Here is a 23,703-nt window from a genome sequence, read left to right on the forward strand (position 1 = left end):
CCCAGGCCCTATCTCAGAAGCCCATCTATATATTCCACTAATCCCCCTAGCCTACACATCTTGGGACACTAAGGGACAATTTAGCTTTGCCAATCCGCCCAACCTGCATGTTTTTGGACTGTGAGATGAAACCAGAGAACGTGCAAACTCCACGTACACACAGTGACCCGAGGCCGGAATTGAGTGCGGGCTCCTGGTGCTGTGAGGCAGCAGCGCTAGCCATCATGCTGCACTGTTGTTACTGGAACAATGGTGTGCCTTAATTTTCAGACTTGGTGCACCACCTTCTACCCTCCCTCATGAAAGACCACTCCCCTTATTCCACGTTGCAGCTCCCTTGCTGCCCTTTGACACTTCTCCTGTCCCATCGCTTCCAGTCTTCACGCAGCTACAGGCACCAAGCTGTGAACAGTCCCTAAGAAGGTGAAAGCAGAATCTATTCACTGCTAAGTGGTAGAAGACATGAAGTTCGCTAAGTGCAGATCACTTGTATCCAGTAGAAGAAATGAACATTCTAATTTCCTGCTGGGCAACTTAATTTGGAGGGGAAACTTAATTCGGGTGGGGAAGTCTTTGATAAACATACATGACATGCTAAAGCTTGCAAAGGGACTTCCTGACTTTGTTTGTCCGGATGCCAGACCCACCTGGAAAGCCCCAGGCACAGAAATCCTACAGTTCATCCTGGCATCGGCAAACTGGCTTTTGGCTTCATGCCCCGAAATTAAATTCTCCTGTCGATGAACTAACACCCCAGTGCTGGCAGAACATGAAGATTTTGCCCAGTGAAACCATCAATTCAGCACGGAGGGATTTCACCAACCCTCCCTTTAGTAAATGAAACAATTTTACTATTGAAGGGTAGCGGTTAGTGAGAGGGCCGTTTTCTCACCTGCATCTTTTGGTCCTGTCAATGGTGGCAGGATCTTCCAGTCCTGCAAGCCACCCCCTCCTCCCCCCACACATATTCCCTGGTTGTGGAGGGTGTGAACAACAGGAAAACTGCTGACAGTGGCAGGACAAGACGATACCATCCCTGATCAATGGCAGACCACCATGGGGTGAGGGGAGCATATCCCACCCAGAACCCACAAGGATGAAGTTTCAAATCTGCTTTGTAGACTTTATTGAATTTATAAATGATACATCTTCAATTAATATTTTATTGAATTAATGTCTTCCATTTAGTAATTTTATTATGCACCCTCCCCCACCCATGTCTTTCTGATTCAATTGGTTGTCACTGTCTCTTCCTGGATACCAAATTTGTGTCAAAGTTTCCCACCTCTCACTGTAATGGGCTGGAGGCAGAGTTTGTTTCCATTGTGAATGTTCTGAGGGAGGGGTGGGGGGTAGGCAGAAGTTTAAACATTGGTGAGGAGCACAGGCAGGCAGTTTGGAGGCTGACAGTACCAGATTCTTCGTGAAGCATAAGACAAAGGTTCCCAATAGCAAACAGCTGCTGGAGAACAAGAGAGCGCATCTCACATGAGACAGATGTTCATCCATAACCTCTATATTGTGTGAAAGAATTGTAGTGATACTAAGTCACTAGCCATGGAAGACAGAGTTTGTAACAATTAACTTGTCTACGATGACAACTGACAAAATCCTTAAATATATGGTAGCTTGATTTAAAAATACATAATATCCCAGCAGTGGCAGTCAGTTGACTGAGGAGCTGTAGAAATTTACCATCTATTTTGTAAGCCAGACTTTCACACGCTCACTGATGTAGTCTGTAAAGCAGCACTGAGCCATGCACCTGGTTTTTTAAAAACTAAATTGCATCGCATTAAATTACAATTAAATTAAATCATGATTTTTTTTAAAAAAAGCCATATGAGTTGTTTTGCATATTGAAATCCTAATTTTTTCCAAGTGATTAAAGTATTTTATTTGTGCAAACGTAATATATTTGAGATAATGTTAATTTAACCTTCTGCTGTACACAAAGCCAGAATTCTTGGTAAAGTCACAGACTGAAAGATAACTTATTTCTAACTTAGTTAGTTACAGGAGATTTTTTTCTTTATTGCCATAAAATTAACCTTCAGTGTACCAACTTACAAACAACAAAGAACAGTACAGCACAAGAACAAGCTCTTCAGCCTCCAAACCTGCATTGATCATGTTTACCTATCTAAACCAACCACTTATATCTCTCTATTCCCCATTTGTTCATATGCCTACCAAGATAAGTCTTAAATGTGGCTAATGTAACTGCCTCAACCACCTCACATGGCAGTGCATTCCAGGCCCCCATTGCCCTCTGTGTAAAAAAGACTTCCCCTGCACATCTCCATTGAGCCTTTCCCGCTTAGCTTGAATTTGTGCCTCCTTGTAATTGTCATTTCTGCCCTGGGAAAAAATTTCCAACTGACAGCATGGTCGGTGCAGACTTGGAAGGCCAAAGGGCCTGCCCCTGTGCTGTAATTTTCTTTATTCTTGTTCGTTGTTCACCCTATCTACACCTCTCATAATTTTATAAACTTCTATTGGGTCACCCCTCAGCCTCTGTCTTTCTCAGGAGAACAATCCCAGTTTGTTCAATCTCTCATCATAGCTAATACCCTCCACACCAAGTAACATCCAGTAAACCTTTTCTGCACTCTCTCCAAAGCCTCCACCGTCAGGTAGTGTGGTGATCAGAATTGGACACAGTATTCCAAATGTGGCCGAACCAATGTTTTGTACAACTCTCACATAATTTGCCAGTTTTTATGCTTGATGTCCCATCTGATGAAAGCAAGCATACCATATACTTTCTCCATCACCTTTTCCACCTGTGCTTTTAAGAATCTATGGACCTGTATTCCAGATCTCAGAAGTATCTATGCTCCTGATTGTTCTGACGTTTAGTTTATAGCTCCCAAATGAATTGGATCTACCAAAATTGCATCACCTCGCATTTGTATGGATGAAATTCCATATGCCATTTCTCTGCCCAATTTTCCAGCCTACTTACATCTTACTGTATTCTCTGACAATCTTTATCACTATGCGCAACTCCACCAATCTTAGTGTCATCTGCAAACTTGCTAATCAGACCAACTACTTTTTCCTCCAAGTCATATATATGTATATGTATATAGCAGAGGTCCCAGCACTGATCTTACCCTCTGACTTCTATGGCCAAGCTAGTCCACCCCAGATCCTGTGAGACTTAACCTTTTGCACCAGCAAAAGGATCTTGTCAAATGTCTTACTAAAGTTCATGTAGACAACATCCACAGCCCTTCCATCGTCAATCATTTTTGTCACCGCCTTAAATTAGTGAGACATGACCTCCTATGTACAAAACCATGCTGTCTGTCACTAACAAGACCTTTTCATTGGAAGATTGTATTATCTCCCTCTGGACAGCTTTCTCCCTATCACCCATTTCTCGCAAACTACCTGAGCTGGTTCTGTTCCGGTTCTGTGGTGGAGAATATTTTATTTTAAGTAACTTTGCAAAACTTTCTGAACTCAGTGTCCAATATGAGATACCTAAACATGGGGTGTGTGAAATGCAAAGCAGCTGACTGTATTTGACAATTTTCTGAAGCAAAATCAAAAATAAGACTCCTTTCTTATGGCTGCTCTCTTGTGTAACTGATCATATAAATCATAGAAATCATGGAAACCCCACAGTACAGAAAGAGGCCATTTGGCCCATCGAGTCTGCACTGACCACAATCCCACCCAGGCCCCACCCCCATATCCTTACGTATTTAACCCACCAGTTTTGGTCACTTAATTACAGGAAGGATATTAATAAGGTTGAAAGAGTGCAAAGAAGGTTCACAAGGACTTGAGAAACTGAGTTACAGAGAAAGGTTGAATAGGTTAGGACTTTATTCCCTGGAACGTAGAAGAATAAGGGGAGATTTGATAGAGATGTATAAAATTATGATGGGTATAGATAGAGTGAATGCAAACAGGCTTTTTCCACTGAGGCTAGGGGAGAAAAAAACTAGAAGACATGGGTTATGGGTGAAGGGGGAAAAGTTTAAAGGGAATATTGCGGGGGGAGCTTCTTCACACAGAGAGTGGTGGGAGTGTGGAATGAGCTGCCAGATGAAATGGTGAATGCGGGCTGACTTCTAACGTTTAAGAAAAACTTGGACAGGTGCATGGATGAGAGGGGTGTGGAGGGATATGGTCCAGGTGCAGGTCAGCGGGACTCGGCAGAAAAATGGTTCGGCACAGACAAGAAGGACTAAAAGGCCTGTTTCTGTGCTGTAATGTTCTATAGTTCTAAGCCCTCTAACATACACATCCCAAGACATTAAGGGGCAATTTTAGCATGCCCAATCAACCAAACCCACACATCTTTGGATGTGGGACGAAACCGGACCACCCGGAGGAAACCCATGCAGACACGAGGAGAATGTGCAAACTCCACACAGACAGTGACCCAAGCCGGGAATCAAACCCAGGTCCCTGGAGCTGTGAAGCAGCAGTGCTAACCACTGTGCTACCGTGCCGCCCCAAATAAATGCCAAAAATTATTGTGAGAAATAATATTTGGGTTACATAGAGCAGGAAGAAGACACATTGGGCCCTATTTTACTATTGCATAATTAGCACGAAAATGTGGTAAAGTCGAGTGTGAGGCCATTCACGCAATCCGCCCACATGTCCGCACAGATAGAACATAGAACATAGAACATTACAGTGCAGAACAGGCCCTTTGGCCCACGATGTTGCGCCGACCAGTTAAAAAGCAATGACCCTCTAACCTAAACCAATCCCTTTCCATCCATAAACCTATCCACGGATCTCTTAAACGCCCCCAAACTAGGCGCATCTACAACTGCAGCAGGCAGGGCATTCCAATCCCTCACCACCCTCTGGGTAAAGAACCTACCCCTGACATCCGTCCTATAACTACCACCCCTTAATTTAAAGCTATGTCCCCTCGTGCTAGCTTTCTCCATCCGAGGAAAAAGGCTATCACTGTTCACCCTATCTAAACCTCTAATCATCTTGTACGTTTCAATAAGGTCTCCTCTTAGCGGCCTTCTTTCTAATGAAAACAACCTCAAATCCCTCAGTCTCTCCTCATAGGACCTCCCCTCCATACCAGGCAACATCCTGGTAAACCTCCTCTGCACCCTCTCCAAAGCCTCCACATCCTTCCTATAATGTGGCCACTTTACCGAAACCCAGGACTGGCTGCAATCCGATTCACGCCCAAAACGAGCGCAACGGTGATTTAAATATATTTGCATACATTTCAATTGAATTAATGAACTGCCTGCCCAACTTTATCAGCATTTCCCCCTTTACCGCCGTGTTCACCAATCCGGAATTGTGCCAAAATGAACATGCTGAATAAAAATCTGAATCGGCCGCTCCAGCTGCTGAAGAGAGAGGTCAGAGCTTCCGATGGCTCCCTGACTCAGATCACTGGTGGGGAAGTGAGGAGAGAGGTGGATCAGATCATTCTCTGGTTTGGCGGGGGAGGGGAGTGAGGCCAGATTGTTGTCTGGTTGGGGAGGGAGGAGGATGAAGCAGGACAGGTGTATGTTTGGTGAGGGGGGTGGGGAGGGGGGGCCCGATCATTGTCTGGTGGGGGGGGTGCGCGCGGGGGGTGGCGGGGAGGGCCGATTGTTGTCTGGTTGTCGGTGGGGGAGGGCCGATTGTTTCGGGGTTTGTCCCTTCGTCAGATGAATGGAGAGTTCTGGCCTCAGACAGAGCATATAACAACATAAGCAGTTTACAGATTACTGATTAGAATGGGAGTCTTTACAACTAACCTGCTAATAAAGTCTTAAAGATGCTGACAATGTGAGTGGAAAGAGCATTAAGCACAGGTTAAAGAGATGTGTGTTGTCTCCAGACAGTACAGTAAGTGAGGTTTTGCAAACCCAGGCAAGTCATGGGGGTTACAGATAGTGCGATATGAACCCAAGATCCCTGTTGAGACCGTCCTCGTGTGTGCGGAACTTGGCTATCAGTCTCTGTTCAGCGACTCTGCGCTATTGTCTGTCGTGAAGGCCGCCTTGGAGAATGCTTACCCGAAGGTCACTGTTTATTGATGAAGACGAACATCTCGCCAGGGCCATGCCCACACCCCCTTCAGACAACCGCACAACCTCAAACAGACCATTGTTCGCAGCAAACGACCCAGCCGTCAGGAGAACAGTGACCACAATACCACACAACCCTGTCACAGCAACCTCTGCAAGACATGTCGGATCATCGACATGGATGACATCATCACACGTGAGAATACCATCCACCAGGGACACGGTACATACTCTTGCAACTCGGCCAACGTTGTCTACCTGATACGCTACAGGAAAGGATGTCCCGAAGCATGGTACATTGGGGAGACCAGGCAGACGCTACGACAACAGATGAATGAACATCGCTCGACAATCACCAGGCAAGACTGTTCCCTTCCTGTTGGCGAACACTTCAGTGGTCACGAACATTCGGCCTCTGACCTTCGGGTAAGCATTCTCCAAGGCGGCCTTCACGACACACGATAGCGCAGAGTCGCTGAGCAGAGACTGATAGCCAAGTTCCGCACACATGAGGACGGTCTCAACAGGGATCTTGGGTTCATGTCACACTATCTGTAACCCCCGTGACTTGCCTGGGTTTGCAAAACCTCACTTACTGTACTGTCTGGAGACAATACACATCTCTTTAACCTGTGCTTAATGCTCTTTCCGCTCACATTGTTGGCATCTTTAAGACTTGAATAGCAGGTTAGTTGTAAAGACTCCCATTCTAATCAGTAATCTGTAAACTGTATGTGCTGTTATATGCCCTGTCTGAGGCCAGAACTCTTCATTCACCTGACGAAGGGACAAACCCTGAAAGCTTGTGAGTTTACTATCAAATAAATTTGTTGGACTTAAACCTGGTGTTGTGAGACTTCTTACTACGGGGAAGTGAGGCCAGGTCATTTGCTGGGGGAGGGGGATGGCACAGGGAGGTGGAGAAGATGTATCTCTGGTGGGGGAGGGGGGCAGATGGATCTCTGGTGGGGGAGAACGGGGGGCAGGGGGTTCTGCTTCCACTGTGTGGGTGATCGGTGTGGGGAGGGAGGAAGGGGGCAGGGAGTTGCGAGCGGTCTGGGTGAGGGGCAGGATAAGAGGGACAGTGATGTCTGTGGGGGCCATCACTCCGGCTTTTCGCTCCTGGGCTGCTTTCTCCGCTTTCTGTGGCCCGGAGCGATCTGACGCGAGCGCGCTTTTTCGAATATTTTTCTAACTGCCCATGCGCAGTTCAGAACTCCAATCACGCTGTACAGGGCACTGGTGAGGCCGCAGCTGGAGTACTGTGTGCAGTTTTGGGCGCCGCACTTACGCAAGGATATTTTGGCCTTGGAGGGAGTGCAGAGGAGGTTTACTAGGCTGATTCCGGAGTTGAGGGGGTTGAGCTATGAGGAGAGGCTGAATAAATTAGGCTTGTGCTCGTTAGAGTTTAGAAGAATGAGGGGAGATCTCATTGAGACGTATAAGATGATGAATGGGATGGATAGGATAGAGGTGGAGAGGCTCTTCCCGCTCAGAAAGGACAGTAGGACTAGAGGGCACAGCCTCAAGATAAAGGGGGTACAGTTTAGAATGGAGTTGAGGAGGAACTTCTTCATTCAAAGGGTGGTGAATCTCTGGAATTCTCTGCCTGTTGAGGTGGTGGAGGCTGCCTCGCTAAATATATTGAAGACACGGGTTGATAGGTTTTTGATAGGCAAGGGGATTAAGGGTTATGGGGAAAGGGCGGGAATGTGGAACTGAGCCATGACAGATCAGCCATGATCTTATTGAATGGCGGGGCAGGCTCGAGGGGCTAGATGGCCTACTCCTGCTCCTATTTCTTATGTTCTTATGTTCATTTGGAGCGTGCTAAGCCCTGTCCACAGAGCAATTCAGACCCGTGATTCTTTTTCAGGCTCTGTGTGTGTGGGGGTGCCTGAGAGCAGATTTCTAAATCAGATCTGAATTAGGCCCAGATTCAGCACTTACAATGGGCCTGATTTTACCATTTTCATTCTATCAAGAAGTAATGCTCAGTTTGGACTTGAAATGCTTGAAGATGACTAGATGTTATTGACTGATGGCTCTTGCAAATATCAAATGAAAAGAGCCACCTAGAAGTGAAAACTGTTTTACCTTACGGGGTTTTGCATTAAACTGCTTTATTGTGAAAGTTTTGAAGCTGATTTGAGTTTATTTTGCTACTGTCAACACCAATGTTATGCTGAAACTGACAGCAAATTCAGAATTTGAGCACTTTATCAGTGCCTGCTTCCAGGAAGACTTAATGCCATTAGATGTGTCGACTGTACTGCAGAGTATCAAAAGCATCATTGAATGCAAGAATTGCTAGAGTATAAGATGAGCTGTTAGGCCAGGGTATTTTCACTTGATTTTTTTTAATGACATTGAGTGCCTTCTACATCAGGGCTTACTATCAGAGATCCTCCGCAAAGAGGAAGATCCCAGAACGGCATCGCAGTCACTTCTTGTAAATCTAAGAGCCATGCAGAACTTCCTGAACCTTCCAGAGGCAGAACGTGACCGAATCTACCAGGAGGAGAGAGAACGAAGCATGAACCCAAACATCTCCATGGTTTCACCTTCAGCTGGCAGCCCAGGGTCTTCTCGAGCCTCTCAGGTAATCAAAAAGCAAGCCTTTTTTTATTGATGCGGGAACTAAAAGCAGACTTGCTCTCTTTAAAATATAAACGTGGGAGAATATATAAATGTACATCAGCATCTGAGGAAATTAAACCATCAAATCAATTGCATTTCTTTCAATGTTCCATGAAATCTAATTTTTTTCATTTCTAATGATTTCCGATATGAAACGACAAGTATCCATGGTTAGCATACTGATGATAATAATGGTATACTGCACATACCAGCTTGACATATGTAATGCTTTAATAAACGATGAGCTAGATTTCTGGCAGCATGTTAAATTAAGTAATAATTTATTATTTGGGGCCTCTACCCCATTTACTTATTTTTTTTCTCAAAGTACTGGTCCTTCCACTCGAGGCATTTTTGTTTTTATCTTTGTGTGTATGTGCTGCTTTATCAGCTTTTTTTCTGTCTCCTTCTGATGAAATGCTTCTTATTACTGGTCATGATTTGCACAGCCTACCTTAGTGATTTGGTAAACAGCATGAAAAGTGCTTTACTGTGTTAGCATGTCCTATAGGAATGCTCTGTTCCTGAACAGCAATTATTTCTAATCACAATTAACCTGATTAGAATAATGGACAGGAAGTGTCCTCCATAGCTAATGCAGTTTGGCATCAGCTGACTGAAATCCGCTGATGATTTGTGCACAGATGGCCGGCTGAAAGCAGTTTTTATTTTAATTTTTTGATGCGCTCTCTCTCTCTTTTTCTCGGTAGACTAAGACCTCTGCGTCGACATCAGACCTTCTGGTTAAAGTGGAAAGCACAAATCTAAACATTACATCAGCTATTTATGATGAAATCCAGCAAGAAATGAAACGGGCTAAAGTGTCTCAAGCATTGTTTGCAAAAGTGGCAGCAAATAAAAGTCAGGTGAGAAGGCTGCGAGCCACATTGCTCCTAACATCTCTTGTTACGATGTGGGATGATTCCATTTCTTCTCCAACTGGTCAGTCTCTCTCTGCATGTTAACAATATTCACTTTACATTGGTCTGAAAATTACATCAGTTTACCTCAGTTATGGTTATTGAAAGTACCATCTGCATCACAAAAGCAAATTAAAATGCGTTCATAAAGCTTCAGTTCATTTGTTTGCTGCAGATGCAGTTGTAAAATCTTACATCCAAAGAGCTCGCTGGATGTTTCTCTTGGATGCCAGTACATGTCTCCTGAAATCTGGTAGTCAAGCTTCAGAGCAGACATGGCAATTTTACTTGCCCTTATTTTTGTTGTCCACTGGCTTGTCCGGACTGAATTTTGCGCACCCGTTGATTAGAAAGGTGCTTTAAACATTATTGCCTGGGGATGAATCTGAATTATAAAGCAAAGAACAAGCAAGCAATTTCAAACAAGACCTTTCATTTAAACTTTTGGTGTGGCTCCTTATAGCTCCATGGTAGGCATTGACATTATCCATAAAGATAAACTTTGAACAGCGCTGGTGTAAGGCCACATATCTCATAATTGCTTCCAAATCACATTTAACAGACAAACTACAGTATTGCTCCAGATGTATGTTGGTTGACTACACACTCCAAAACAATTGTGTAGCCACATGACACCAGTGAGTATAGAGATTAATGAATGTTAATGTCTTAGATGCACTCCTGTTTTATTTTGGCTTCATTTTTTTCCACTGTAAAATATATTGATTAAAGAAATTTGTGGATTATTATATATCACAAGGGGAAAAATATTTCATGATCAACTTTGAATGATGATATAATCTCCTTCAGTGTGGATGTCATTATGTATCAACAAGCACAGATTGTACTGGGAGATAAGGTCTATTTTGATAGTTTATACTTACACAAGCTGAATCCAAAACTTAACTAATCCACCCATAGCACAAGGAATATCTATTATTTAAAAGAAATGACAGACATATCTCAGAATGATTTCAAGCCTGTAATCTATTATTTGGATTCCGATAATAATTATAAACTGCTTGAGCTGCACATTTTGTGGCTTATGATATCAACCAAATTCCTCGAGTATATTACCATCTTGCATTCACTCTGGTATCCATTATTCTCTATTTATACCACGTGTGGTCTGTAAACTGATGGTTTATTCAAGCAGTGTTATTTCACCATTGCAACTATTTTCACTGCCCTGGATCAAGTTTTCTATGGTCACAGCTCACTTCTTTTAACTATGGGGCTACTACAAACAGCTTCCTGTACATTATCCATCTCTCATGCTCTCACAACACAGTCTCTGAGGAGGGGTCAAGTCAACTAAAGCTTATCTATACCAAACTGATGGGCAGACTGGTCATCTAACCTGTACGTGGATTTTCATGAAATTTTTCCATAGAATCCCTACAGTGCAGAAGAGACCATTCAGCCCATCAAGTCTATACCAAATCTCTGACAGAGAATCTTACCCAGGCCTTCTTCTTTGCCCCATCCCTGGAACCCTACGTACTTATCATGACCAATCCACCTAACCTACACATCTTTGGACACTCAGGGTCAATTCAGCATAGCCAGTCCACTTAACCTGGACATTTTTGTTCTATGGATGGACACCCAGGTAGATATGGGGAGAATGTGCAAATTTCACGGACAGTCACCCAAGGCTGGAATTGAACCTAGGTCCCTGGAGCTGTGAGGCAGCAGTGCCTGTACGCCATCAGAATTTATATAACACTTACAGATAACTAGTTTAAATAAACTTGCCGGATTTACATATATATGCACATGCTAAATACACTTGCCTGATTTACATGCAGCTGCATAGAAACTAGAAGCAGGAGTAGGCTATTCAGCCCTTTGAGTCTGCTGCGCCATTCATTTTGATCATGATCGCAAATGAGACTCCAGGATGGTATGTTGCCTCCCTGGGTCAAGGATGTCTCGGGAGTGGGTACAGGACAATCTGGAGGGGGAGGCTGAGCAGCCAGTGGTCCTGGCACACACTGGTACAAACAACATAGGTCCTAAAAGCAGAAAATGGGAGTTAGGAAGAAAGTTAAGAAATAAGCCCTCAAAGGTGGTGATCTCAGGATTATTACCAGTGCCACATACTAGTCAGACTAGAAATGACAGGATATATCAGATGAGTATGTGGCTGAAGAGATAGTGTCGGGGGGAAGGTTTCAGATTCCAGGGGTGTTGGGACCAGTTCTGGCAGAGTTGGGACGTGTACAAATTGGATGAGTTACACCTGGGCACAACGGGAACTGTTTGCTGGAGCAGTTGGGGAGGGTAAACTAATATGCCAGGGGGATGGGAACCTATGTAAGGAGTCAGAGAAGGAGGGAGCAAGGACAAAAACAAAAGGTAGAAAAGGGAATAAGAAAAGTGATGGGCAGAGAAACCGAGGACAAAATTCAAACAGGGCTACAGAGAAAAATATTGGGAACGAGACAAACAATATTAAAAGGACAAGCTTAAAGACTCTGTGCCTTAATGCTAATACATTAATACTTTAATGCATTGTCAATACAGTGGATGAACTAATCGCGTAGATAGATGTAAACTGGTACGATATAATTGGCATTATGAAGACGTGGCTGCATGATGACCAGGGATGAAAACTGAATGCCCCAGGGTATTCAGTATTTAGGAAGGACAGGAATAGAGGAAAAGGTGGTGGAGTGGGACTGCCGGTTAAGGAGGAAATTAACACAATAGTGAGAAAGGATATTAGCTCTGACAACGTGGAATCTGGATGGGCAGAGTTGAAAAATATCAAGGGGTAAAAAACATTAGTGGGTGTCATATATAGATCCCCAAACTGCAGCGGTGATGTTGGGAATGGCATTAAACACAAAGTTAGAGATGCATCTGACAAGGGAATATCAGTGATCATGGGTGATTTTAATCTGTACATAGATTGGGCAAATCAAATTAGCCACAATGCTGTAGCGGAGGAATTCCTGGAGTGTGTACAGGAAGGTTTTCTTGACCAATATGTGGAGGAACCAACTAGAGAGCAGGCCATCTTAGGCTGGGTACTGTGTAATGAGAAGGGAATCATTGCCAATTTAGTATAAGACCCCTTGGGGATAAGCAACCGTAACATGATAGAATTTTTTAATCAAGATGGAAGGTGAAAGCGTTGATTTGGAAACTTGGGTGCTGAATCATATTAAAGGAAACTGTGAAGATATGAGGTGAATTGGCCTTGATGGAATGGGGAGAGTTACTTAAAGGGATGACAGTGGATAGGCAATGGCAAATATTCAAGGAATGCATGGGAGAACTACAGAACTGTTTACACCTGCCTGGCACAAATACAAAATGGGTAAGAGGGCCAATCTATGGCTTACAAAGGAAATTAGAGATGGTATCCAATCCAACAGATTGGCCAAGAAAAATAATAGGCCTGAGGATTGGGAGCAGTTCGGAATTCAGCAAAGAAGGACCGAGAGATTGATTAAGAAGGGGATAATACAGTACAAACGTAAACTTGCAGGGAACATAAAGACACTAAGAGTTTCTATAGATACGTGAAGAGAAAGAGGTCAAAGAAGACAGATGTAGGTCCCCTACAGACAGAAACGGGGGAATGTATAATAGGGGACAAAGAAAAGGCCGAGCCACTGAGTACACACTTTGGTTTTGTCTTCACAAAAGAGGACATAAATCAGATGCTAGAAATGTTGGAGAATGCAAGATGTAGTGAGAGGGAAGAACTGAGGGAGATCAATATTAGTAGAGAAATAGTGCTAGGAAAATTTGAAGGTAGATAAATCCCCAGGACCTGATAATCTACATCCCAGAATACTGAAGAAAATGGCTCTAGAAATAGTGAATGTGTTGGTGATCATCTTCCAGGATCCTATAGACTCTGGAATAGTCCCTGCAGATTAGAGGATAGCTATTGTCACTCCAATATTCAATATTCAAAAATAGAGAGAAAACAGGGAAATATAGATCACTAAGCCTAATGTCAGTAGTGGGGAAAATTCTCAAATCCATTATCAAGGACTTTATAGCAGAGCATTTAGAAAGCAGTGGCAGGATCAGACAGAGTCAGCATGGATTTAGGAAGAGGAAATCATGCTTGACAGATCTTGAAATTCTTTGAAGATGTAACTAGAAGAGTTGACAAGGGGAACCGGTCGATGTGGTGTATTTGGACTTTCAGAAAGCAGCACATGGGATTGGGGGAAGTGTATTGAGATGGATAGAAAATTGGTTGACAGAGAGAAAACAAAGAGTAGGAATTAATGGCTGCTTTTCAAATTGGCAGGCAGTAACTAGTGGGGTGCCACAGGGATCTGAGTGTACTGGTACACAGGTCACTGAAAGTGGCAATGCAGGTGGAGAAGGTAGTCAAGGAGGCATACAGCATGCTTGCCTTCATCGGCCGGGGTATTGAGTTTAAAAATTGGCAAGTCATGTTGCAGCTTTATAGAACCTTAGTTAGGCCGCACTTGGAATATAGTGTTCAATTCTGGTCGTCACATTACCAGAAGGATGTGGAGACTTTGGAGAGGATACAGAAGAGATTCACCAGGATGTTGCCTGGTATGGAGGGCATTAGCTATGAGGAGAGGTTGGAGAAACTTGGTTTGTTCTCACTGGAACAATGGAGGTTGAGGGGTGACCTGATAGAAGTCTACAAGATTATGAGAGGTATGGGCAGAGTGGATAGTCAGGAGCTTTTTCCCAGGATGGAAGAGTCAATTACTGGGGGCATAGGTTTGAGGTGCAAGGGGCAAGGTTTAAAGGAGATGAATGAGGCAGATGTTTTACACGGAGAGTAGTGGGTGCCTGGAACTTGTTGCCGGGAGAGGTAGTAGAAGCGGATATGATAATGATTTCTAAGGGGCGTCTTGACAAGTACATGAATGAGATAGGAATAGAGGGATATGGTCCCCGGAAGCGTAGGGGGTTTTAGTTAAGTCGGACAGCAAGGTCGGTGCAGGCTTGGAGGGCCGGAGGGCCTGTTCCTGTGCTGTAATTTTCTTTGTTCTTTGTTCTTTGATACTGGGACCCCAGCTATTCACAATATATCTTAATGATTTGGATGAGAGAACAAATTGGAACATCTCAAAGTTTGCAGTTGATACCAAGTTAGGTGGGAACGTGAACTGTGAAGAGGATGCAGACATCCTTCAGAATGATCTGGACAGGTTGGGTAAGGGGGCAAATCAATGGCAGATGCAGTATAATTTGGATAAATGTGAGGTTATTCACTTTGGAAGCAAAAACAAGAAGGCAGATTACTACCTGAATGGCTGGAAACTGGGAGAGGAGCATATACAGCAGGACTTGGCTGTCCTTGTGCACCAGTTGCTGAAAATAAGCATGCAGGTGCAGCAGGCAGGAAATAAGGCAAATGTCATGTTGGTCTTCGTTTCAAGGGGTTTCGATTACAGAAGCAGGGACGTGTTGTTGCAAACATACAATGCCTTGGCGAGGCCACACCTAGAATCTTGTGTGCAGTTTTGGTCTCCTTTTCTGAGGAAGGATGTTCTTGATCTTGAGGGAGCACAGCGAAGGTTTACCATGCTGACGCCAGGGATGGTGGGACTGATGCATGACGAGAGAGTGACTAGGTTAAGATTGTTTTCGCTGGAGTTCAAACAAATGAGGGGGGATCTCATAAACACTTATAAAATACTAACAGAACTAGAGTTTAGAAGAGTTAGAGGGGATCTCACAGAAACTCAAAATTCTAAGAGGGTTAAACAGGGCACATTCAGAAAGAATATTCCCAATGGTGAGGCAGTCCTGAACAAGGAGTCATAATTTGAGGATACGGGTTAAACCTAGGCAGGGTAGATGCAGGATGGATGTTCTCAATGGTGGGTGTGTCCAGAAGCAAGGGTCATAGTTTGAGGATTTGGGATAGGCTTTTAGGATGGGGATGAGGAGACATTTCTTCACCCAAGGAGCGGTAAGCCTGTGGAATTCATGGAATTAGTTGATATGAAAACATTGAATGTATTCAAGAGATGGCTCGATATAGCACTTGGGGCAAATGGGATCAAAGGTAATGGTCAGAAAGAAGGATTAGGCGATTGAGTTGGGTGGTCAAACATGATTGTGCTGAATGGCGGAGCAGGCTCTTAGGGCCAAATGGCCACTTCCTGCTCTTATCTTGATTGTTTCCATCAAATTCAAAACCTGATCTCCGCCGCCACCCACCACCAACGCCCCCCCTCCCCACCGTATCTCTTGATCCCTTTAGCCCTTAGAGTTATATCTAATTTTGTCTTGAAATCAGACAACATTTTGGCCTCAACTATATTCTGTGGTAGTGAATTCCACACATTCACCACCATTTGGATGAAGAAATTTTTCCTCACCTCTGTCCTAAAAGGTTTACCCCGTATCCTCAAATTATGACTCCTTGTTCAGGCCTGCCCCACTTTTGGGAATATTCTTTCTGAATGTGCCCTGTTTAACCCTTTTAGAATTTTGAGTTTCTATGAGATCCCCTCTAACTCTTCTCAACTCCAGTGAATATAATCCTAAGCAATCTAGCCTGTCCTCATATGAGAGACCTGCCATCCCAGAAATCAGCCTAGTAAACCCTTGCTGTACTCTATAGGAAGGACATCCTTCTTCAGATAAGAACACCAAACTGCACACAATCCTTCAGGTGTAGCCTCAACAGAGCCATATATAATTGCAGCAAAACATCCCTATCCCTATACTCAAACCCTCTCGCTATGAAGACCAACATACCATTTACCTTTTTTACTGCCTGCTGTACCTGCACACTTACTTTCAGTGACTGATGCACGAGGACACCAAGGCCTTGCTGATATCCATCTCTCTCAGTTTACACACATTCAAGCAATAATCTGCCTTCCTACTATTCCTACCAAAGTGGATAACCTCACATTTCCGCATTATACTGCATTTGCCATGCATATGCCTACACACTCAGCCTGTTCAAATCACACTGAAACATCTGTGCATCCTTCTCACAACTCACCCTCTCACCCCAACTTTGCATCATCTGCAGATTTTGAGATAATACATTCAGTTCCCTCTTCCAAACCATTCATATATAATGTGGACAGGTGAGGTCCTAGCACAGATCCCACTAGTCATTGCTACTCAGAAAAGGACCCATTTATGACAACTCTTTGCTTCCTATCTGCTAATCAGCTTTCTATCCATCTCAAGACATTACCTGCAATCCCATGTGCTTTAACTTTACATAGTAATCTGTTCTGTGAGACCTTGTCAAAAGCTTTCTGAAAGTCTATGTAAACCACATCCATTGATTCTTGCTAGTCAACTCTACTAGTTACATCTCAAAAAATTCTAATAGGTTTGTCAAGCATGATTTCCCTTTCATAAATCCATGATTATGTGATGGATTTCTGATTATACCATTGCCTTCCAAATTTGAGTTATGAAATCCTTGATAATGGACTCTAGCCACTTCCCCAGTACTGACATTAGGCTCACTGGTCCATAGTTCCCTGTTTTCTTTCTACCTCCCCTTTTGAATAACGGGTTTACATTAGCTACCCTCCATTTTGTAGGAACCAGTCTAGAGTCCAAAGAATTTGGAAAATTTTGGCCACTTCCTTAAGTACCCTGGACTCACACCAGACTTGTCTACTTTCAATCCCATCAATTTCTCAAAACCATTTCTCTACTAATGCTGATTTCCTTCAGCTCCTCACTAAAACTTGTTTCTCTCAGAACTTCTGGTACATTATTCATGAGTTCCTTTGTGAAGACTGAAGCAAAGTACAAATTTAATTCCTCCGCCATTTCTTTATTCCCCATTATGAGTTCTCCTGTTTTTGACTGTATGGGCCAACATTTACTTTTGTCAATCTTTTTCTCTTTACATACCTAGATAAATTTTACAGCCAGTTTTTATTTCCCCTCTAGTTTATTTTCATGCTCTCTTTTTCCCTTAATTAATCAATCCCTTGGTACTCCTTTGCTGAATTTTAAACTGCTCCCAGTGCTCAGGCCTATTGCTTTTTCTTGTCAATATGTATGTTTCTTCCTTGAATCTGATATTATCTCTAATTTCCTTTGTAAACCATAGTTTGGCCACAATTCCCTTATCACTCTTGCATTAAACAGGAATAAACAACTTCTGGAGTTCACCTATTCAGTCTTTAAATGCCTTACTTCTGTTGTGGGCAAAGTTTTGGAAAGAATTATAAGAGAAGAGATTTATAATCATCTTGAAAGGAACAATTTGATTAGGGATAGTCAATATGGTTTTGTGAAGGGTAGGTCGTGCCTCACAAACCTTTTTGAGTTCTTTAAGAAGGTGACTGAAGAGGTGGATCAGGGTAAAGCAGTTGATGTGGTGTAAATGGATTTCAGCAAAGCGTTTGATAAGGTTCTTCACAACAGGCTATTACAGAAAATACGGAGGCATGGGATTGAGGGTGATTTAGCGGTTTGGATCAGAAATTAGTTAGCTGAAAGAAGACAGTGGTGGTTGATGGGAAATGTTCATCCTGGAGTTCAGTTACTAGTGGTGTACCGCAAGGATCTGTTTTGGGGCCACTGCCGTTTGTCATTTTTATAAATAATCTGGGTGAGGGCGTAGAAGGATGGGTTAGTAAATTTGCGGATGACACTAAAGTCAGAGGAGTTGTGGACATTGTGGAAGGATGTTGCAGGTTACAAAGGGACATAGATAAGCTACAGAGCTGGGTTAGGAGGTGGCAAATGGAGCTTAATGCGGAGAAGTGTGAGGTGATTCACTTTGGAAGCAGTAACAGGAATACACAGTACTGGGCTAATGGTAAGATACTTGGCAGTGTAGATGAGCAGAGAGATCTCGGTGTCTATGTGCATAGACCCCTGAAAGTTGGCACCCAGGTTAATAGGGTCATTAAGAAGGCATACAGTGTGTTAGCTTTTATTAGTAGAGGGATTGAGTTTTGGAGCCATGATGTCATGTTGCAGCTGTATAAAACTCTGGTGCAGCTGCACTTGGAGTATTGCGTACAGTTCTGGTCACCGCATTATAAGAAAGATGTGGAAGCATTGGAAAGGGTGCAGAGGAGATTTACCAGGATGTTTCCTGGTATAGTGGGAAGATCTTATGAGGAAAGGCTGAGTAACCTGAGGCTGTTTCCGTGAGAGAGAAGAAGGTTAAGAGGTGACTTAATAGAGATATTCTAGATGATCAGAGGATTAGATAGGGTGGACACTGTGGACCTTTTTCCTCGGATGGTGATGGCTAGTACTGGGAGGCATAGCTTTAAATTGAGGGGTGATAGATATAGGACAGATATTAGAGGTAGGCTCTTTACTCCGAGAGTAGTAAGGGCGTGGAATGCCCTTCCTGCAATAGTAGTGGACTCTTCAACATTAAGGGCATTGAAAGGGTCATTGGATAAGCATATAGATGATATTGGAATAATGTAGGTTAGATGGGCTTTAGATTTGTTTCACAGGTTGGCACAACATTGAGGGCCAAAGGGCCTGTACTGTCAAGTAATGTTCTATGTTCTATGCCATTGCCTGTCCTCTGTCTTTCCTCTTATTAATGTTTCCCAGTCCGTCATTGCCAATTCATGCCTCAGACCATCATTTTAACCTTTTATTGAGATTCGGGACCCTGGTCTCAGAATCAGCTGCATCACTAACCACCTTGACACAGAATTTACCATAAGCTCACTTGTCATAACTCAATTGCCAACTAACCCATTCTCATTGCCCAATACCCCGTCCAAGATGGCTTGTTCCCTTGTTGGTTCCTCAATGTATTGCTGCAGAAAACCATCCCATACAATAGAGAAATTCTGCCTCTATTGACTAATCTAAATACACCTGCCTGATTGACATACACATGCCCAATTTAAATACACCAGCCTGATTTACATCCATCTGCCTAATTTGAACATCCCTACCTGATTTACATATGCCTGCCCATCTTAAATATACCAGTCTGATCTAGTTGGTTAGCATTACTGTCTCATAGCGCCAGGGTCCCAGGTTCATTTCCAAGCTCAGGTGATTGTGTAGTTTTCCCATTCTCCACATGTCTGCATTGGTTTCCTGTGGGTGCTCCAGTTTCCTCCCACACTTCAAAGATGTGTGGGTTAGGTGAATTAGGTTAAATTGCCCTTTAGTGTCGGGAGACTATCAGGGTAAATACATCTGGAAACTGTGCATAATTTAAATAAACCTGCCTGATTTACATATTGAAATACACTGCCTAATTTGCAAACACATGCCCAATTTAAATATATCTATCTGATTTGCATACATACCCAATTTAAATACACCTGCCTGATTTGCATACACAATTTTTAAATATACCTGACTGGTGCATAGACATCCTGATTTGCGTGCATCACCCTGATTTGCATACATCAGCCCAATTCTTATACACTGGCCTGATTTTTGGTATATTGGTATATTGGTATATTGGTATATTGGTATAGGCTAGTGGGTCATTGTTTTTGTAACTGGTCGGCGCAACATCGTGGGCCGAAGGGCCTGTTCTGCGCTGTAATGTTCTATGTTCTATGTTCTATGTTCTATGATTTGCATGCACAAGCCCAATTTTCATACGTTGGCCTGATTTATGTACACTTCTCTGATATACATATGTCTATCCAATACGCATCTACATGATTTACATACACCACACCTCATTTAAAGATGTCCTCCTGAGTTAGATAAACCAAATCTGATCTAAATACACCCAACCTACATACATGGATATGTCCAATTTAAACATACCTGGCCAATTTACTTACGCAAACCGATTTACATTCAAGCCACTTGATTTATGTGTATTCTGGATGATTTACATACATTAAAAGCCAAAAAACCCATACAATTCAAATAAACAAGCTACAATTTGCAAAAACCATCAAGATTTATATATGCTCCATCTGAATTTAATCCCTTCCAATTTACAACCTATTAACACTGTTATTTAAATGCTTATCAAGTGTGGTCTAAATTGGGAAGTGGTGTAAATCGCGGGTGGTGTAAGTTGCGTATGGTGTAAATCGGGAGGTTGTCTAAATGGGAGGATGTGTTAGTCAAGTATGGTGTAAATGGGGACAGTGTGAAAATCGAGTGGGTGGAGAGGGGGACTGGTGGTGTTGAGATGGCGGCGCGGGCTCGTTGGGCCGAAGGGCCTGTTTCCCAGGCTGATTTTGTTCTTTGCTCTTTGTTTGTGTAAATTAGGATGGTTCTTATTTGAGTCCAGTGTAAATTTGGATCATGTGTAAATTGAGTGTGTAAATTGGCAGGATTTTAAATTGGGCATGGTGTTAATTGGTAGGGTGTTAAAATCGAGCCAGGTGCTAATTGGGAGAGTGTAAATTTTGTGTGGTGCATGTTGGGAGTGTGGACACTGCATTTGGTATAAATTGTGTGAATTAAATTGTGATGGATGGATGGTGTCTAATGCAGATGAAGTACAATGGCTGAAAATAAGCTGGATGGAGTATACAGCTGACCATGAGGAAGGTGGACATAGAATAAAGGGGGCAAGGAATTTTTTTACTACTTTGTTCACAAGATGTGGATGTTGCTGGCTAGGTAGGCATTTAGCGCCCATCCCTTTAGGGCAACACACTGGTTAGCATTGTTGTCTCATAGCACCAGGGACCTGGTTCATTTCCAAGATCAGGTGATTGTGTAGAGTTTTCCCATTCTCTGTGTGTCTGCATGGGTTTCCTCTGGGTGTTACAGTTTCCTCCCACACTTCAAAGATGTGCGGACTAGGCGAATTGGCCACGTTAAATTGCCCTTTAGTGTCAGGGAGACTATCGGGGTAAATACTTGGGATTGCGGGGTAGGGCCTGGATAGGATTGTTGTCAGTGCAGGCTTGATGGACACTGTAGGGAGTCTGTGATTCTAATTGCCTTTGACTTCCCCGGGAATTATAAACCGGTGAGTCTCACTTCTGTTGTGGGCAAGGTTTTAGAAAAAATTATTAGGGATAGGATTTATAGTTATTTGGAGAGTAATGAATTGATTGGAGATAGTCAGCATGGTTTTGTGGAGGATAGGTCATGCCTTACTAACCTTATTGAGTTTTTTGAGAAAGTGACCAAAGAGGTGGATGGGGGTAAGGCAGTTGACGTGGTATATATGGATTTTAATAAGGCGTTTGATAAGGTTCACCATGGTAGGCTTCTGCAGAAAATGCAGATGTATGGGATTGAGGGTAATCTAGGAAATTGGATCAGGAATTGGCTAGCAGATAGGAGACAGAGGGTGGTGGTTGATGGTAAATATTCGTCATGGAGTTCGGTTACGAGTGGTGTGCCTCAGGGATCTATTTTGGGGCCACTGCTGTTTGTAATTTTTATTAATGATCTGGATGAGGGTATAGTTGGGTGGATTAGTAAATTTGCTGATGACACCAAAGTCGGAGGTGTGGTAGATTGTGAGGAAGGGTGTCATAGTTTGCAGGAAGACTTGGACAGGTTGCAGAGCTGGGCCGAGAGGTGGCGGATGGAGTTTAATGCGGAGAAGTGTGAGGTAATTCACTTTGGTAGGAATAACAGATGTGTTGAGTATAGGGCTAACGGGAGGACTTTGAGTAGAGTGGAGGAGCAGAGGGATCTAGGTGTATGTGTACATAGATCCCTGAAAGTTGGGAATCAAGTAGATAGGGTTGTTAAGAAGGCATACGGTGTCTTGGCGTTTATTGGTAGGGGGATTGAATTTAGGAGTCGCAGCGTCATGTTGCAACTGTACACAACTCTGGTGCGGCCGCACTTGGAGTACTGTGTGCAGTTCTGGTCCCCACATTACAGGAAGGATGTGGAGGCTTTGGAGAGGGTGCAGAGGAGGTTTACCAGGATGTTGCCTGGTATGGAGGGGAGGTCCTATGAGGAGAGACTGAGGGATTTGGGGTTGTTTTCGCTGGAAAGAAGGCGGCTAAGAGGGGATCTTATTGAAACATATAAGATGATTAGAGGTTTAGATAGGGTGGACAGTGATAGCCTTTTTCCTCGGATGGAGAAATCTAGCACGAGGGGGCATGGCTTTAAATTAAGGGGTGGTAGTTATAGGACGGATGTCAGGGGTAGGTTCTTTACCCAGAGGGTGGTGAGGGATTGGAATGCCCTGCCTGCTGCGGTTGTAAATGCGCCTAGTTTGGGGGCGTTTAAGAGATCCGTGGATAGGTTTATGGACGAAAAGGGATTGGTTTAGGTTAGTGGGTCATTGTTTTTTAACTGGTCGGCGCAACATCGTGGACCGAAGGGCCTGTTCTGCACTGTAATGTTCTATGTTCTATGTTCTATAATGTTGTGGTGAGCTGCCTTCTTGAATCACTGCAGTGTATGTTGTGTCGATACACTCATAGTGCTGTTGAGAAGGAAAGTGAGTATCAGTTGGGACAGAGGATCAGGGTTGGAAAAGACAGGGGCTGGAGGGGGCACTGTTTGGAGAGGACTGTGGACAGGGAGTATGGCAGACGACGAGTCAGGTTCACAGAATAATGCTGACGGATGTATACTGGGGAGCCGGTCCAGTTTCATTTGAATACTGCTGTGTGATTTTGATATTGCCCCTCCTCTCCTGAAATGCTGGAACCACCTAAGTCCAAATTGTACGGTGTAAAGGAATCTTTTGACTGGTCTGTTACATGCCAGAGTTTGGCAGGGTTTACTTACCTTTCAGCCTTTTGAGTTGTAAGTTATAAACTGATGATTTATTTCTCAGTAACTCACCACTGTCATTGGGTTTGGAAGTTACATGGGGGAAGGTAGATCACGCCAGCTCTGTTTCAATAAAGGTTTGCAATGACGAATCAACAAATCCCAGTGGGAACTCCAGAATCTAGATCAAATAGCTGAACTAGAAAGTTCTCAGCAAGGATATGAAAAACTTCAGAACACAGCTCATTCGTATGCTACTAATTCTGTGAAGCATACACCATTTGTTTCATTAGCTTTCCATTAACAGGTAAAAGGGTTTTTATATTTTTATGGAAAGCTCTTGGATTCACAGCTTGCACCTTTATGTGCAGACTACACTATAGAGAGAGAATCAAAAGGGAAAATAGCTCAGTTAACTCCCACTTAGTCAGCAATATTCACACCCTGTGAATGAATAGATCTTTGTCCACAGTTGAAAAATACCCAATAGATGTGCAACTGGAAGACCC

At 43.3% G+C, this 23,703-nt stretch overlaps 1 protein-coding gene across 2 annotated transcripts in view; it reads left to right on the forward strand.

Moving 5' to 3' along the window:
* Positions 1 to 23,703, forward strand: part of satb2 (SATB homeobox 2) — a 243,207-nt gene that overhangs the window by 106,033 nt on the left and 113,471 nt on the right. For both annotated transcript variants that reach the window (XM_080198766.1, XM_080198767.1), the window contains exons 9-10: positions 8,410 to 8,622; positions 9,371 to 9,526. In XM_080198766.1, coding sequence (XP_080054892.1) covers positions 8,410 to 8,622; positions 9,371 to 9,526 — 369 coding nt within the window. The remainder of the gene's footprint in view (positions 1 to 8,409; positions 8,623 to 9,370; positions 9,527 to 23,703) is intronic.

The sequence above is a fragment of the Carcharhinus amblyrhynchos genome, chromosome 11 (genome assembly GCF_965287045.1).
Source record: "Carcharhinus amblyrhynchos chromosome 11, sCarAmb.v2.hapA, whole genome shotgun sequence".
Lineage (NCBI taxonomy): Eukaryota > Metazoa > Chordata > Chondrichthyes > Carcharhiniformes > Carcharhinidae > Carcharhinus > Carcharhinus amblyrhynchos.